At 41.7% G+C, this 16,204-nt stretch overlaps 1 protein-coding gene across 1 annotated transcript; it reads right to left on the bottom strand.

Moving 5' to 3' along the window:
• Nucleotides 1-1,826: 1,826 nt before the first annotated feature.
• On the bottom strand, nucleotides 1,827-15,825 carry WNT16 (Wnt family member 16). Its single transcript, XM_004741890.3, has 4 exons — nucleotides 15,418-15,825; nucleotides 14,985-15,226; nucleotides 12,759-13,045; nucleotides 1,827-5,865 (listed from the first exon to the last, which is right to left on the bottom strand). Exons 1-4 carry the CDS (start codon nucleotides 15,510-15,512, stop codon nucleotides 5,401-5,403), a joined length of 1,089 nt encoding a protein of 362 aa, XP_004741947.2. The 5' UTR covers nucleotides 15,513-15,825; the 3' UTR covers nucleotides 1,827-5,400.
• Nucleotides 15,826-16,204: the final 379 nt, after the last annotated feature.

The following is a 16,204-nucleotide window of genomic DNA, read 5'->3' as shown; positions in this document are numbered from 1 at the left end:
TTGGTTTTCCATAGAAGCATGGAGGTGAGCCTACCAGAGGGTTCAGAACGGCGAGGGGGCAGAGGGAACCGGGCAGCTCTATGCCCCGCAACTCGTTCTGCTTTTCCAGTCTTGCACATCCCTTAGAGGCTTTCACTTACTCTGCAAATTAAAAAGTCACATACAAAAACTGCAGTTTGTGTTGACGTAGTCCACATTTATTATTACTTTCCTTTACAATCAGTGGGAGAGGCTGCTTTTTCGAACCTGATTTTGTTCCGAGTGGGTTTTTCTAATCATGCAAATCACCTCTAGTGGTTTTGTTTCGGATATGAATGTAAATCATTACCAATGGTAAGTTTCATCCATGTATTAAAAATGACACTTTATGTAACAATTGGCTGTAAGCACAATAAAAAGGATGTAAGTATTTATTTAATGTCGCACTAAATTAGTTTGATCTTTACCCCTAGTCATTTCCTTTTGGAAATGATTGTTAAGCTCCTACAAAATCCAACTGTTAACCACACTGGGATCTAAAATAGCAGGAAATTTAAATCACTCTGAGCTTAGAAATCAAGAGTCAGTGTCTTTTAATTCTATTTCATGGTGAATGCTAAGCTCTCAATTCTTCCGTCACTTCACTACTGTTCTTCAACCAAGTTGATACAGCCAAACCCTGAAGGAACATCCCGTAATTTTCATTATATTTACAAATGCCTCCAACTCTTTAAATGGTGTACTGTAAACTTAGTGTGTGACAATCTTGATGTTGCTTGAGGCACAATAATACAGAGTGGCTAAGGGCCCAGACTCTGAGGAATACATAGAAGTTACTGGAAACAATGCCTGGTATAAAGTAAGCACCATCTAAGTGTCTGCTATTATTTTCTATTTTAAAGGAAATAAGTCCCTGGTGTCCCCCCCCCCCTACTCCCATGTTCCCCTTTCATGCTGTGCCACACGCATTTGTCCTTCTCAGGTTACCCCATCACCCTACTCCAAGAAATGTTATGACTTATCACATCTGGTCTATTGTGAGACTGAAATTGGAAAAAAAAAAAAAAATCAAGGCTTTCAAGCCAACTTTCTTCAGAAGAGCTTGTCCTGAGGAGTATTCATGGTTCCTGGAAATGGGATTTGATTTTTTTCTTCTGCAAGTCAGCTAAGTGGATTACAGTGCTCTGGGTCACAGACTGACTCCAAACAGGTGGATCTCTGCAGTCTTTGGTGGTCTTTGGGACGTGATGTGACAAGTATCATCCAATTGCCTATCAATCAATATTTTGATGGAAAGCTTTTCTGATTCCTCATTTTAAACCCAAACCTACCGGGGCACCTGGGTGGCTCAGTGGGTTAAACCTCTGCCTTCGGCTCAGGTCATGATCCCAGGGTCCTGGGATTGAGCCCCATATTGGGCTCTCTGCTCAGCGGGGAGCCTGCCCCCCTAACTGCCCCCACCTGCCTCTCTGCCTACTTGTGATATCTGTCTGTCAAATAAATTAATAAAATCTTTTTAAAAAAAATCCTTAAAAACAAAACAAAAACCCAAACCTAACAGTCCTGATGGTACTTCAGAAAGTTAAAGTGTGTGGCTTTTTGTTGCTTTTTTTTAAGGATTTATTTATTTGATAGAGATCACAAGTAGGCAGAGAGGCAGGCAGAGAGAGAGGAGGAAGCAGGCTCCCTGCTGAACAGAGAGCCCGATGCGGGACTCCATCCCAGGACCCTGCGATCATGACCCGAGCCGAAGCCAGAGGCTTTAACCCACTGAGCCACCCGGCCGCCCCTAAAGTGTGTCTGTAAAATACCGATGGGATATGTCACATGATTATAAAGCTGCAAATATATACATGGTCATAGCATCTAACTTGTATAAAATCCTATTGTTATTCTAAATACAACTATCAGAGTTTCTTTCAGAACAAAAACAATGATCATCCAGATTGGGAATAAGGAAATAATGTAATTGTTTATAGTCAAACAAATTAAAGTGTTTTTAATGTTTTGTAAAATACTACTAGCAGGGAAATGTTTCAATCAGCAAACTTATTTATCCAGAGGTTACAGATAATGCCATTTGACAGGTTTTTCTCAGTAGCATTTTCAGGCAATCATCATTGCCTCTTACCACTGCCTCTAATTAGGCAGCCCCCAATTTACAAAATAGTTGAACTCCTAAGTGTGAAATTCATACACGACATCCACCTCCCCTCCCCTTTTAAGGTCATCAAGGGCATTTAAAGAAATGAAGATACTTTGTATCCTATACATGTATCCACAGCTTGCTTTGTGCCGCTCTAAGCCTGACCCACGTGCTGCCAGAAAGCTGCTTTCGAAACACATCACTAGAGCTGAGGACATCTAATGACTTCGCTGCCCAGCACCCGGGTACTTTAATGGTAACATCAACCCTGGTTTTCCTCTGTGGATTCACCACTTCCCTATTCTCAAGCTATGTGGGTTTAGTTAGAAGTGACCTCACCGCCAGGTGCCAGCCTGGGTCTCCATTACCTTAAGATGATCAGTGAATTTATCCCCGAACCCCAGCTTCCAATGGCCATTCTGATTGGTTCAGGGATGGACATATTAACCAACTGGAGCCAATGGGACACAGAATGACCTTTGCTGGGCATTCTGTGAAGAAGGAAAAAACAAAGTTTTCCATCTCTCCTATGGGAGCAACCAAAAAAGAACCTCTCTCTTTCCTTAGAATGAGTGGTAGGAGAAGGCGAGGTCTGGGGGGCATGTGGCAGCCATGTTGCTAAGAAAAGAGGAGAGCCTGGGGCCACTGGGGGTGGGAAGCGTCCACCCCACCGTGTGGGGCCTGAAGTAGAAGACAACACTGCAGAAGCCAGGCTGTTTCAGCTAGAGCTGGAAAGACCTGAACCATGGCGAGTACAGCATTGAGATTTTTGATCAAGCTTCACAGGAACCAGGCACAACTCTGGACTTTCAGTTATGGAGTCAGTGTATTTCCTTCAATGTTTGTCAGTCTGAGTTGCATTTTCTGAGACTTGCTACATGAAGAGACCTAAGTAACACAGGCAAAATCATCCAGAATGGATAGGAAGACTTGGGCTCCACAACTTGTATCCCCCAGAGCTCCATGGTGCTACCTCAACCATGATGGGGAGTGGGAGGAAAATGAGCCAAGCCCAGGCTGTCGGTCAGTAAAACGGGGGAGACTTCCAAGGATGGCTTCTGTGTTGAAGCCAGGGAGGAGAAGTAAAAGAAAAAAAAGTGAAAGACACAGCTTGGTTCTTAGGAGTTCCTGCTCAGGCATCCCAGAGAGGAGAGTCTGAGTTGGCATCACTGTCTTCTTCAGCAACAGCTCAATAGTAATTGGGTATTTGGGAATTAGCATCTGTCTGGTTCTTCCAACTGGTTGGTAAGGTAATTACAAAAAAGATGTCTAGTTAATAGAAGAAATCGGTTGTTAATGGGAACTATTCTTTATCTTAAAAAAGAGAGAGAGATTGCTTATTTTCAATGCAGACAAAATAGATTTGCTGTGCCAAAAAAATAAAATAAAATAAAATAAAAGACATGAGAATAAGTGTCTCTCAGTGGACGCTAGATTGGTAAACCACTCTTTTAAATAAGTACTATAATTATTCAATTATCATTTCTGAATTTCTCATTTATAAATAATTTTTTTTGTTAGACTTTAAGGGCCACAATTAAATGGTTTGCCTTGAATTTAATATTACACATGCCTGAGATGTTTTCCATGGGTTTTCTCTTTTTTTCACTAATAATTGCTCTGCCTTGGTAAATAAAATGAAAAGGCAAAAGAATGAGACCTGTGGACAAGGAAACATTTCTTTATAATAAGAAAAAGAATATTCTTTCTTTGTCCTTTCTGAATTTAGAAATTTTCCCTATATAATACTGAAATGTTTAACAATTCATAAAAAACATAAGCATCTACATTTAAACACAACCTTAAATATAGCCCTGTAATATTTACCAGGAACCTTGTAAAATATGATGAATATACATGCGTGGATCCTAAACTTAGAGATACCTAAACTTAGAGATACATTCACATGGAAATGCAGCATTACATACAAAATAATAAATATCCAGGATATCAAATCCACAAATTGATCATTATTTTGATTTAGATTCTCTTACCAGTTAACACTTTTACTGCATAATTTATTATAATAACCTTACAAATTAAACATAACTAATTAAAAGCAGAACTTAACTAATCTGCTGAAATAACACAATTCTCAGTATTTTGCAGCATATTTTAACCTATAACATCTAAAATTGTCATTTTGACAAGAAAAACACATCCATATAACTAACTACTCAATTAACTTCTTTTCAACGTTTAAAAAAGGTATGGAAAGAAACAGAAGCTAATCTTATTTCTGAGATAATTTTATTGCCCTTGCTCTTGGGCTTTGGCAATAAGTGTCTTAAGTGTCAATATATATCATATAACTTAAATACTGTATTTACAAAATATATAACTTTTTTTTAGCAAAATACTATACAAAATACTGTTTTTACACATTTAAAGGGTGCTTCCCCTTACAATGTATGAGAGCCCTTTGTGTTTTTACCTTTAATTTTCCCGCCTGCTCTTAAGATCCCTCTCTTCCCCATTATTTCTGAGTTGGGGTTTTAAGAGTAGCAACAGGTCTATCATTAAAGAACAAACCAACAACACTACATGTTAACTCACTTGAATTTAAATTTTTAAAAAATGAAGCCAAGGATAGGAAAAGTGCTGTATATCTGACTGAAATTTTTCTAGATAAATTCTCCTAGTTAAAAGGCACTTAAAATCCAAACCATACATTTTACTTTTTACGTTTACATTCTTCCCTTTTGTCACTAAACATCTCTAGCAAACACTTTCTAGGCACACAGTATCACTAAGGGAAATTCGTTTTGATTGCCCTTCTTTTGAAATGCATGAAAGGGGAACTAAGCACCCAGTACTTCTGTTAACTTTCCAGCATCTGTTTCTATGCGCGAACTGTATGATTTCTTCATCTAAAATGGTGAGAGGATAAAGGAGATCCTGTTTACTGTTCCTTGCTGCTAGAAGAAGTGTCTTTCAAAAATGCCTCATATTCCCCCACTACTGCTGAGTTCCACAATCCAGGATCTTATCCTGAATATGGACCAGGTCTTCCCGCATGAAGGCTCCTTCCTGTTCTTTCCTGCTCAGGAGTCAGATTATCTTCCTGGTGTGTCAATATATATTTCTAAACCAGCAAAAAATGAACCTAATCTTTGTCAACTCTGCTCCTTCCTCCCCGCAAATCCACACGCTCTGTGTGTGATCGGCTATCCGTTGGGTAAAGGGAGCTCAGCGCCAAGCGCCAGGGTCTGGGACTTAGAGGAGGCAGGGGTCAGCTTCACCAGGCCTGCACGGTGAGAGGCTGGCCGGAGGGGCTACTTGCAAGTGTGGACGTCAGTCATGCTTTCACACCTCCTGCAGCGGACGTAGCAGCACCAAATAAACTTGCACTCGCACCTCTCCACGTGCCTGACCACGTGGGTGTTGTAGCCTCGGCCACAGCAGAGGAGGTTGCAGCCGTCCGCGCCCTCCGACGTGCGGTTGCATTCTCTGCCTTGGGTCCCGGGGATCCCTAGTTTCTTATCCTCGACACAGTAATTGGGAGACTTATTAACGTAGAGGAGATCATCCTTGCGAATGGGTATTTTCTTCTGATCTTTGTCTCTTCTGCGCATTTTCCTCTTTATTTTGTCCGAGATTTGGACACTGTTTTCGTACTTATCCTTCAACAAGTGGCCAATCTTTTCAAAAGAAGACATAGTTTTCCAGCACGTTTTCACAGCGCAGGAGCCGGAAACTCCGTGACATCGGCAATCCACGGACATCAACTTGGCGACAGCCTGAAACCAACCGTAATGGTATTAAATAGCATTCGTGAAGGGTTCCCCCGCATCCCCGGCCCCGCACCCGAAGCTCGACTTGATCTCATCCCTTCACTTTCTGAGTCTGCTTAGTCCTGCCTAAAGGTGATCGCTTTGAACATGAAGGCTCTTTACAGTTGCTTCAGGGGTCAAGTGTTCTGTTCTTCTCTTGACCCTGCCAAGCAAATACTCCCAAGTCTTGAAGTGGTGGTCCGGGCTGCTACTGTTACTGGGGGCGATCTGAGACAATAGAGGGAAACCACTTCTATTTCCATTTCTTTGTAGAATTCTGGGTGTGAGAGGATGCCCACGCATACTTCCCTGTTCGACACCAATCACCTTGCAACTAAGAGTGCGCGGTTCGTGGACCTGCAGCACCGACATCCCTCGTGGGAAATGCAGACTTCCAGGCCCCACTGCAGACGCACAGCACCAGAATCTGCATTTTAATAAGATTCTCCGGTGACTCCTACATGCATTAAGGTTGGAGAAGCACTGAGAGGGCAGGTGTCGTGGGCGCGCACGTGCACAGAAGCATCAGGGGAATTTAACTAATAACAGGGGCTCTAATCTCTGAGATTCTGACTTAACCCGCAGAGGTGCCGTCTGAGCAGCGGCGCTTCCATAAAACTGCTCAGATGATCCTAACGGGCATCTAAGCATGAGATCTACGGAACTGAGAGCTCCCCGGTTCGATCACTGTAAAAGTCCTTACGTTCACGTGGGCGTGGGGGGGGGGGTGGGAACCGCGTTATCCTCTGGTCACAGACCACATGAGAAACCCTGACTAATCAACTTAAGTTGGTCAGAAGGAGAAGGGGCTGGAGAATGTGGTTGCTCCCAGCACATTCTTCCCCTCTTCTGGAAAATTAACTCAAAACACATGTCCTATTCCTGATGGATCGGTAGCACCATCCCCTCGTAGCAGAGGGGTAATATATGTATGTAACTCTTCAATTCAAAGTGCAGAGTTTGGTTTATTCAGACTGAGGAATTCAATGAAATTACATATCTCCGTAAGAGCCCACTGCCTGGCCCACATTAGAATCTAAATAAATATCCCCTCTCCGGAAGAAGAAGGTAGTACAGGAAGAGTTGAGAGAAAAATGTGAAAAGAGGCTAACAAGGCAAAGGCAATGTAGAGATTTCAAGAACTTTAGGGTTCTGCTGTCTTACACCACTGGGCTAGTCAGCACAGCTTCCTTCAGTCCCCAGAGGATGGCAGAGCAGATTAATAAATCGCCAGGGCTAGCTCTCGTGTTGACGGTCTGTCAACATGCTGGGTAAAATGAAAAAGTGATCTGTCCGCTCCATAACGTGGAAATTATGTGTGTAATCGCACCAAAGAAAGGAAAAACTTCATGGCTTAAATTCCACTTACACTTCTTATCAAAACTATAAAATGACAAGGGTTTATGCTTGGCTATTTTATACTAAACCCGACACTGACATGTTTGTGGAATGTTATGTTTCCTAACAAATTGGAGTTTCTGAACTATCTAATGAGACAGAATATTTCGGACAATTTATCATAGTTGCAACCTTGAGTGAGAGCATATGGTATTGATTTGTGTAATATTTGATACTTCTTATTAGTGTTTAAAATAATAAACAGAATAATATTTAAACCCTGTCCTTTACAGAAGAGAGCACATATGCTTTTTGTGAATTCACAAAACGGAGAAGCAAGTAGCTATGTCTATTTCTTATTAACGCAGGGCAAAAGATACCTCTCAATGATAATGAGAGCAATTTATAAAGTATGGCACACACAAAAAATAAAGTATGGCGCAAACGCTTATTTGCTTAAATTTATGGCATTCGATAGCCACAAAGACTTCAATTTTTTCAAATGGCTCCAGGCAAATAAATGTTCAAATGAACGCAATCTGTGTACTTTTGTTCAGATTTTAAAGGCTTGGAGGATATGAGAATAAGAGAGCTCAGTTAATGCTAGGTAATAACAAAACAAATTGTCCAAAGAAAGCCAAAAATCAAAGAATGTCTGTTTATGTATTTAAACCTGATCAGCATTCCTTCCAGTCATCACTTGGTGATTTAAAGCCGGCTCTTGCTCAGAATCTTACTGAGGGGCGGACTTTTTCTTTCATTAACCAGTTCAGACATCACGTATGGTGTTGCCAATTTGCAAAGCACGGAAGACAGAGTAGATGCTCACCAAATACTTATGGAATGGTTAGTCCAGCTCACTGGAACAAGTTTTAACTCATTCTCTGTTGGTCATATGAATTGGAAGGAAGAATTGAAAACCACCTTTAGCAAAAGAGTCACTGCCAGAAGAATCAATAGTATGGGGAGACCTTGATCCTGCTGGGTTCTCCTGCCATTCCTCAGTCCACAACTGTGTCAGTCCCCAGAGTGACATATTACTTGGTTTGAAAGATAAAAAGAGAGACTGATTTTCAGATCTAATGGTACCACCTGCTGAATGTGTATCGGAATTTTGGGAAGATTTTCTTGCCAGAGGAAAACTAGGGTCTTTTAAATACCTGGAGTTGGTTGTAACTTTTCAGGGATGATATTTTGAAGTTTTATTCTATTACCTTTCAGTTCCATTATCTTTTTGTCCTTAACAGTAAGTATAAAAATGGCATTTTCATCATCTACATATCTTACATTTTATCATATATATTTTATATTATATATAGTTTACCATTATATAGTTTAGGACAGAAAGCCAAATAAACTTCAAGGAGAGGAATTCCAATAACTTGACATGCAATTTAAATGATTATAGACCCAAAACACTCTAAGGAAGAAACTTGGACAAATAGGGATTAAAATAAAGCAATGTAATTACCACTAGGAGAATTTGATGAAATGCAGAGTTCTAGGGCAGATCTCACACACACACACACACACACACACACACACACACTGTAGAACTTGGCTGTTTCTCAGAGCACCTCTTCATAAATTTTTTTACTTGATTTAGTTTTGTGGGAAGAAATGCCTTGCACACAGTAGGTCATTAGTGAATATGTACTTACATATTATTCCAGTTTTACCAACAATAAACAGCATGGTTAAGACACTTGCCTTTTACATTAAAATGTACAGGTGGGGGCGCCTGGGTGGCTCAGTGGGTTAAAGCCTCTTCCTTGGGCTCAGGTCATGATCCCAGGGTCCTGGGATCGAGCTCCACATCGGGCTCTCTGCTCTGCAGGGAGCCTGCTTCCTCCTCTCTCTCTGTCTCTCTCTGCCTGCCTCTCTGCCTACTTGTGATCTCTGTCTGTCAAATAAATAAATAAAGGTGGCGATATATGATCTAAAGTCTTTGTATCCAACAGGAGAATTTTAGTAGAACAGAGAAAAGTGAAAGTGGAAAATGGAGTATGTTTAAGGAACTTGCACGAACACTCCACAAAAAGGTATATTCTGAGCTTTTCAGCTAGGATTCTTAATTAATGTCAAATAGCCCTTCTGGGCTGTAGTGATAGCAGTCCTTTCCTGCTAACAAGAAAAGTAAAAGGCTAGCAACCGTCTGAGTAGCATGTGGTTATGAGAAAATTCTTTTCTCTACTCTAGTTGAGTTGTTAGGGTTTATAACGATATTAACAGAGGAATGTTTTGTGAACTATTGCAAACAGATGTGCACATTTTGGTGGAATATTTTTAAACTATGGGAGAGCAATTAGGAGGGTAGCATTTAATTTACTGGGCTCTTTGCGTTAAGTTTTGGTTTGATAAACTTCTAATGAACTGAAATAGGAAAGATGTATCATTAATATTAATGTAAAAATAGAAACTGCTTGAAAAATGGGCTGCGGAACTGCTGGCCCCACCATTTTGACTCCGAGGTAACCCAGCAGGCAATGATTGTTTTATCCAAACTTTACAGAAATGACCCAAAAAAAACTGCTGCAGAACATTTTGTTATAAGCAGTTCATTTTGTCAACTATCAGATGATCTGGTTAAGTTTTTAGGAAAACGGTGACCTAAGGTTGGATGGTTATATGTAGAATTCCTATTCCTCTGACCCATGTTGTCTCTTTCAGTCCAAAAATATATTTGAACCTGCTGAAAGGCAAAACACTTATGTGTTGTTCAAGTGCTTATAAATATTCTTGAAACAGGTCAATGAACATTTGGGGTTGGGCCCCTCCCACTTTTTTGAGTTACTCATCATAAAACAAATTATGGGGTAGGGAAACTTAAAAGTTTATGAGGTGGACAGGGGAAGAATGGAAATATTTTAAGCACACCAAAAGAAATACCCATAAATATTCCAAGTCACATTATTCCCAGAAGTTCTGCCCCTGGAAGACATCACATCATTCTGTTAGCCAATCACCATTCAGCAAAATTATTCTTGGAGTCATAACTTTAGGAATGGTGTCAGAAACCAAGTGGGAATCAGAGTACTTAAGGTCAGCGGTTAGAAAATCATCTATCCTGCTCATAGCACTACTAAGCGCCAGTACCCACATTTCTCTGAACGCTTTCCTACATTTTGAGTTTGGGATTTTGAGACCAAGAAAATCAACTCAATTGAATGCAGACCTTGAACTTTACCCAGAAGAATATGCCTATTAGATTAAAATCTTAATTGCCAATTTTAAAAATGGAGTTGGTTGTTCTTCCTTGTTAGATAATAGCCTGCAAACTTGGTTGGTTTTTGTTGTTGCTGTGGTGCTGGTGCTGGTGGTGGTGGCGGGTTTTTTTTTTTGGGCCACCAGTGGAAAGAAAAATACAAAAATGTTTGAGTTGTAATACTTCCTGAAAAAAGACCAACAAAAACAGCAGTCCAGGTAATATTTTGTAATATTTTAAGATTCCATCTAGACCAATGGGGAACAAAAAGATTCAGTAGGGAGAACCCTGAAATTGACAAAAACTGAATGTATATGTTTAGGCTGAATTGTTTTCTGCATAATTAAAATGGCAGAAATCCCGGTAATGTGAGAAGATTGTTTTTTGCCAACAAACACAGTGGATTAAAATTGATGCTAAACGGTTGTATGTTTTTAATAAACTCAGAATATAAATAATAGTTTAAGATCAAATAGTTACAGAGGCAAATACTGTTACCTAATTTGAAACAACACATGAGACAGAATAAAACTAAATAGCTGCCTAATGATACTAATAAAAACACAGAATATTTCCGACCTTCTCACAAGTTTGGGGATAATCTTTATTCAAGGGAATTAATTATGACATCAATTTCCAAGTTTTGTTTTCTAGTTAAATTTTTAAAAAGCTCTACCAAATTGTTTAAAGAACAGCTAAAGAAGATTTAAGATCTAAATCGATAATCAATATTCATTTTTTGTTTTTAAAATATATTAATTTGACTTATTTTAGTATTTTTCTCATTTTAATTCTAAAGTTTTAAAGAACATACATTAAAAAATGTAAACATATATTTAACCCTCTTTTATAGTCATATGTTAGAAATAATTTTAAAAATCCTTTATTGGCGAATATTTAAATTGAAGCAGACCCCATTCATCGAATTTTTTTTCATGCAAAACCTTAAGGAGAAGAGATACGTGCATAACTACATGTTAAACAAGAGTTACTCTAGTGTGATCAGTTAACTTTTAAAGCTTCTAAATAAAAATATGAAAAACCTACCTAGATATTTACTGACTTTCCTACTTTCCATTTTGCTATTTTATATCAATATTCAAATTGAATTGAAAATTCAGATTTGAATTTGAAGTGTTATGGTGATAATAACATTTATGGAGTTTTCTGTTTTTGTATTATAAACCAGAGCGGTTAAGCAAAGAAAGCTGGTTGAAACTTGCACCTATTCTAAGTGGGTTCCATTTATTCCAAAAATGTAAAACAAATGCAACATGTATTTTAAATATTCCTGACAGACACGGCAACTTGTTTTAATTTATTTCAGGAGATTGTGGAGGATTGCAATGACTACTTTGGGACTTTTACAGGTTATTGGATATTACAATAATGTAGGACATGTGCTGATATTCCTTGTCTTGAAAAGATTATTACAACATAGAAAATGTATATTCATAAGAAAGTTTGGACTGTTTTAGGAAAATCGCTATGAATTGCCAAGTAATTCAGCTATGTTGTAGAGCTCAAACTTTATGGTGTCAATAGTCATTTAAATAAATATGTAAAAGGTAAATTAAGTTACAAATTGATTCCATTTTGAGAAAACTTAATATGAAAAATCAGAATTCATAAAAAAGTTTAATTAGATGGTGGTTCTTCAAATTTGCCTACCCTTCAGTCTTACATATATTTAAGTATTCATACATATAATATATCTTAGATTCTTATCTGCAGTTATCATTTTTACAATGTATCTATATCACTTTATAATAAAATAACAAATTATCTTTTTAAAAACTTTGTTTTACCAAAATGTTAGTATATTCCCGGATGTATTCAAGAATGCTTGCTAGAGAATGTAAGGACATATCGATAACATGTTTGGGAGTTCATTGCTCACTAAAAATAGATTTAAAAAATCAAAATGCAAATTTGAGGTGGAATTTGATTCAGTCCCATTAGAAAGGCAGATTCTATAGACGTTAGTCTGGCTCTCTCACAAATGGAACAAAATGACCCCAAAGGCACATCTACGTCTATTATTTTATAATTGGTGTTCTGGGTGTACAAAGTACAAAATCACCAATACATTCTATAATCAGATTCAACTCCTATCAGATGGAGAACTGAAACTAAGTCAATGTAGAAGTTATCCATATATAATAAACACACATACATATTATACATATATATGACATATATTTCTCAGACTACAACTGTATGTTTTTCAAGTCATTTGGACAGATGCATTCAGAAGTGTAATCCTAGTGTTATTTACTTAAAGGAACTAGATTTCATTCCATTTTCTGATACGTACCTGCCTTCCAGCTTCGTTGTTGTGCAGGTTCATTGCTAAAAGTACTTTGCTTTCTTTTCCTGTAGTGTTTCTGATGGGGAAATCTAGGAACTTTCTGCTGAACCACATGCCATACTGGACATCATCGGAGCAGCCCCCCCAGTGCCAGCCTTCGCTTGCTGAACCGCCGTTCTGTAAGGTGGTGTCACAGGAGCACTCGGTCATGTTGCCTGCACTGCAAGACCTGGTCACAGAATGCACCAGGCCTGCTGCCATCACAGCATAAATAAATGCTGTTTCCTTGGTGCCTAGAACAAAACATAAATTGCTGAATGAAAGAGCCAAACCTCTGTCTGTTTATGTTCACAACAAAGCTTCCTGTTCATCCTCTTAGCAGGGAAGCTGTTTTTCAATTGCTTTCAATGGATACTTTTAATGAGGACATATTTAGGAAGGATGATTTCATAGTGTTTCAATCTTTCAAAAAAGCAACATTAATTTTCAGTATTTCACTTGGGGGGGTTATATATTGTGTATCATAAATTGTCTTCACACCTTAGAATCATCTGTTTATTTTTAAAATTAAAAAATATGCCAACACCTAGCTCTGTGCTTAATAGACAATAAAAGTTTAATAAATATGTGTCGAATTTAAAATTCTCTGCATGGATACCGCAAATGGTAATACAATGCTGAAAATAGTCCAGATTACTTTTTAAAAATTTATCATTTTGAAAGTGTTCTCATGAAACACGCTGAAAAGTTTGGTGTGAGTTTTGTTTGTATGTTGTACGCTGGTATGCAAATTAGGATTAAGCAAAGTCCAAAGCAATCAGTAGATGTTACAGTTTACTTTCATATCAAAGACCGTTCTTTTTTTTTTTAAAGGAAGATATTATAAATAACAATCACAAATATTAATATTAAACAGTTAAATATCTTATATATTACTAGCTCATCCTGAGGCTGAAAGACAATGAAAGGATTGAAATGTCACCAGAAAAATAAAAAAGAATTATTATAGACGATCACTGAATACATATTTAGCACACCTACAATAAAGATAGAGCTAAACTCTTTGCAAATTAAAGTCCCATCAAAACATTAGCAAAATGGACTAGAAGAGGCTCAGCAGGTGACCTTTTTTCTTTTGAGATGTTAAGATTAGAGTAGAGTTGCATGCCCCTTGTCCCATAAACCTTTTCAACAGCTGATGTTCTGCATTTCAGCAACTGAAACTTTTTTCTTCTTTTTCTCCTCCTCCTCCCCCTCCTGTTCCTTCTCCTTTTCCTCCTCCTTCTCTCTCTCCCTTCTTCCTCCTCCTTTTTTTCCCCCCTTCTTCCTTCTTCACTTCTTTTTTTTCTGCCGCGGGGGTCCGGGCTCCTTCGGAAGGGCGTGCCGCCCAAAACGCAGCGGGGCAAGCGCACTGCTTTGGCGGCGATGTGTGCAGGGGACGTGTGGAGAAGGGTCCAAGGAGGAGGGAGAACGGAAACGAATGCGAAAAACCACAACGAATCTTTCGGCTCCCAGGTTCTAGAACTCTCTGAATCGGCTGAGATTTCTAGAACAATCCTGGTTCCCTGTGCCTTTATCCCTACGGAGTAACCAGGCACGTGGAAGCGGAACTTTTACTGCAGCTTCCCGCGCCGCGGGTGTGCAACGAGGAGGGAAGATAGAGAAGGGAAAGAGAACAGAGGGGAGAGCCAAAGTAGTCGCGCTCGGGAGAGCCGCACGTTGAGTTGCCCAGGACACTCCCTTTAGAAACCAGCATTATTCTGTCCACCCCGCGCTCCGAGGTGCCAACAAACGCGAGGCTTCGCTGCAATTAGCCCCTTGTCCAGGGCTCCGTGCGCAGCGGCGCTGCTTAAATCAAAGCAGATGCGGCGGCAGCATTCCCTGCTGCCGACATCATGTTTCTCCAGCTGGTCACCCACGTAGGGGGGCGCTACGGGGTCCGAGGGGTCGGCCGGGTGGAGTGTCAGTTTTTCTGTAACTCCCGCCCGGCGCCGCGGGAAGGAGGAAGAGCTACAGCTCCTAGCGCCCGGCTCGGGACCCGGGGGGTCACCCCCCCTCCAGGACCGCACCTGCACCCGGGCCTGGCTTCCGTCACCCCCAGTTCTCGTCCACGAAAGGACCTCTTTTGGGATTTAGAGAGCGACGGACCACGCAAGCGCTACTCTGTTTACTGTAACTTGGAGGAGTTGTCGCCCTCCATCCCGCTCCATCCCGGAGGGTCCCGGGACTTACCGCTGCTCAGCTCGTAGCCAAAAAGAGGGCTGGTGCCCGGCGGGGCGGCGGCGGTGACCAGGCAGTTCCACCTCTCGTGTCTGAACTGGCTCCTGCACTCCTGAATGCCCAGCCGCGCGCCCTCTCCGATGCTCGGCAGCAGGTACGGTTTCTTCTTGCACAGCTCCTTCTGGCGGCTGTTCAGCGGCAAGTTGGCGCAGCCCAGCTTCTCCGGAACCCCAAAGGAGGCGATGCCCAACCACCTGTAAGACACCGCCGTCCCTAGCGTGAGCCGCTCCCCAGCTCTCCTCTCCAGTCCCAGATGTTTTCCCGAAAACTGGGTCATCCGCCCTAGGAACCCCCATCTTGCTTCCCCTCTTCAACTGAAAGTTCCCTGAAGCTGGGCACCCCTTTTGCCACAACCCGCGTGCGCCCCTACTGCCCCCATACTCACATCCAATTTCCTTGGGCTCCGCAGGGGAACAGCGCGAGCAGGGCTGCCCACAGCGCGCACAGGCGCGACAGTCCCAGGAGCGCCGCTCTGTCCATGGCCCCCGCATGGAGTCCCCCAGCCCCAGCCACTCCTCTGCTCTCCCTCCCCAGAGGCCCGCCGAGCCAGAGGTCAGTTCCCCAGCACCGAGTTGTCCGTCGCCCTCTTTCCCCCTGCAGACAACATAAAAAGAAGGCCAGCGGTGGTAGGGGCTCTCCGCAGCCTTCCCCTGGCTCGCAGGGAGCAGTGAGAGGAGGTGGAGAAAGGAGCCTGGGGCCCTCCTCCTGCGACGAGCTGGAGGTGTGCAGGAGGTGCGGGAGCGTCCCTCGCCGGAATAGGTGAGAAACTTGTGTTGATGTAGCTCTGTCTCCATCGCCCCCGGCCTCTCCTCCCATCTCCTCCCCCTGGCCGCGCCTGGAGCCTGATTGGCCCAGCCTCGGCCCCGCATCTCATCATCCCCGGACCTCAGGCTCCCATTGGCTGCGAGGGGGCTCCGCGGGGGGCGCCCGGGCCCGCGGCTCCCGGACGGCGCGTCCAGACCCGGGTGTGTTCTCGACCTTTCCTCCTGTCACGGTCTTCTGTGAGCGGGGCCCTGCGGGAGGGGTATGGATTCAACCAGAAGACGGCTAGGGCCGCTTCTGTCTTAGCAACCCTGGGGGAAGGCGTGGGTCGAATGGGAGATGTTTGCGTTCCACCCACCCTGCTCGCCTTCGGATTAATTACCCTCTGGGTGGAGTGGCTGGAAAATCTC

Source organism: Mustela putorius, unplaced genomic scaffold (genome assembly GCF_011764305.1).
Source record: "Mustela putorius furo isolate JIRA1106 unplaced genomic scaffold, ASM1176430v1.1 tig00003845_pilon_pilon_pilon, whole genome shotgun sequence".
In the NCBI taxonomy this organism is placed as follows: Eukaryota; Metazoa; Chordata; class Mammalia; order Carnivora; family Mustelidae; genus Mustela; species Mustela putorius.
Note: the sequence above shows the minus strand (reverse complement) of the source record. Positions and strands in the feature narration are given on the sequence as shown.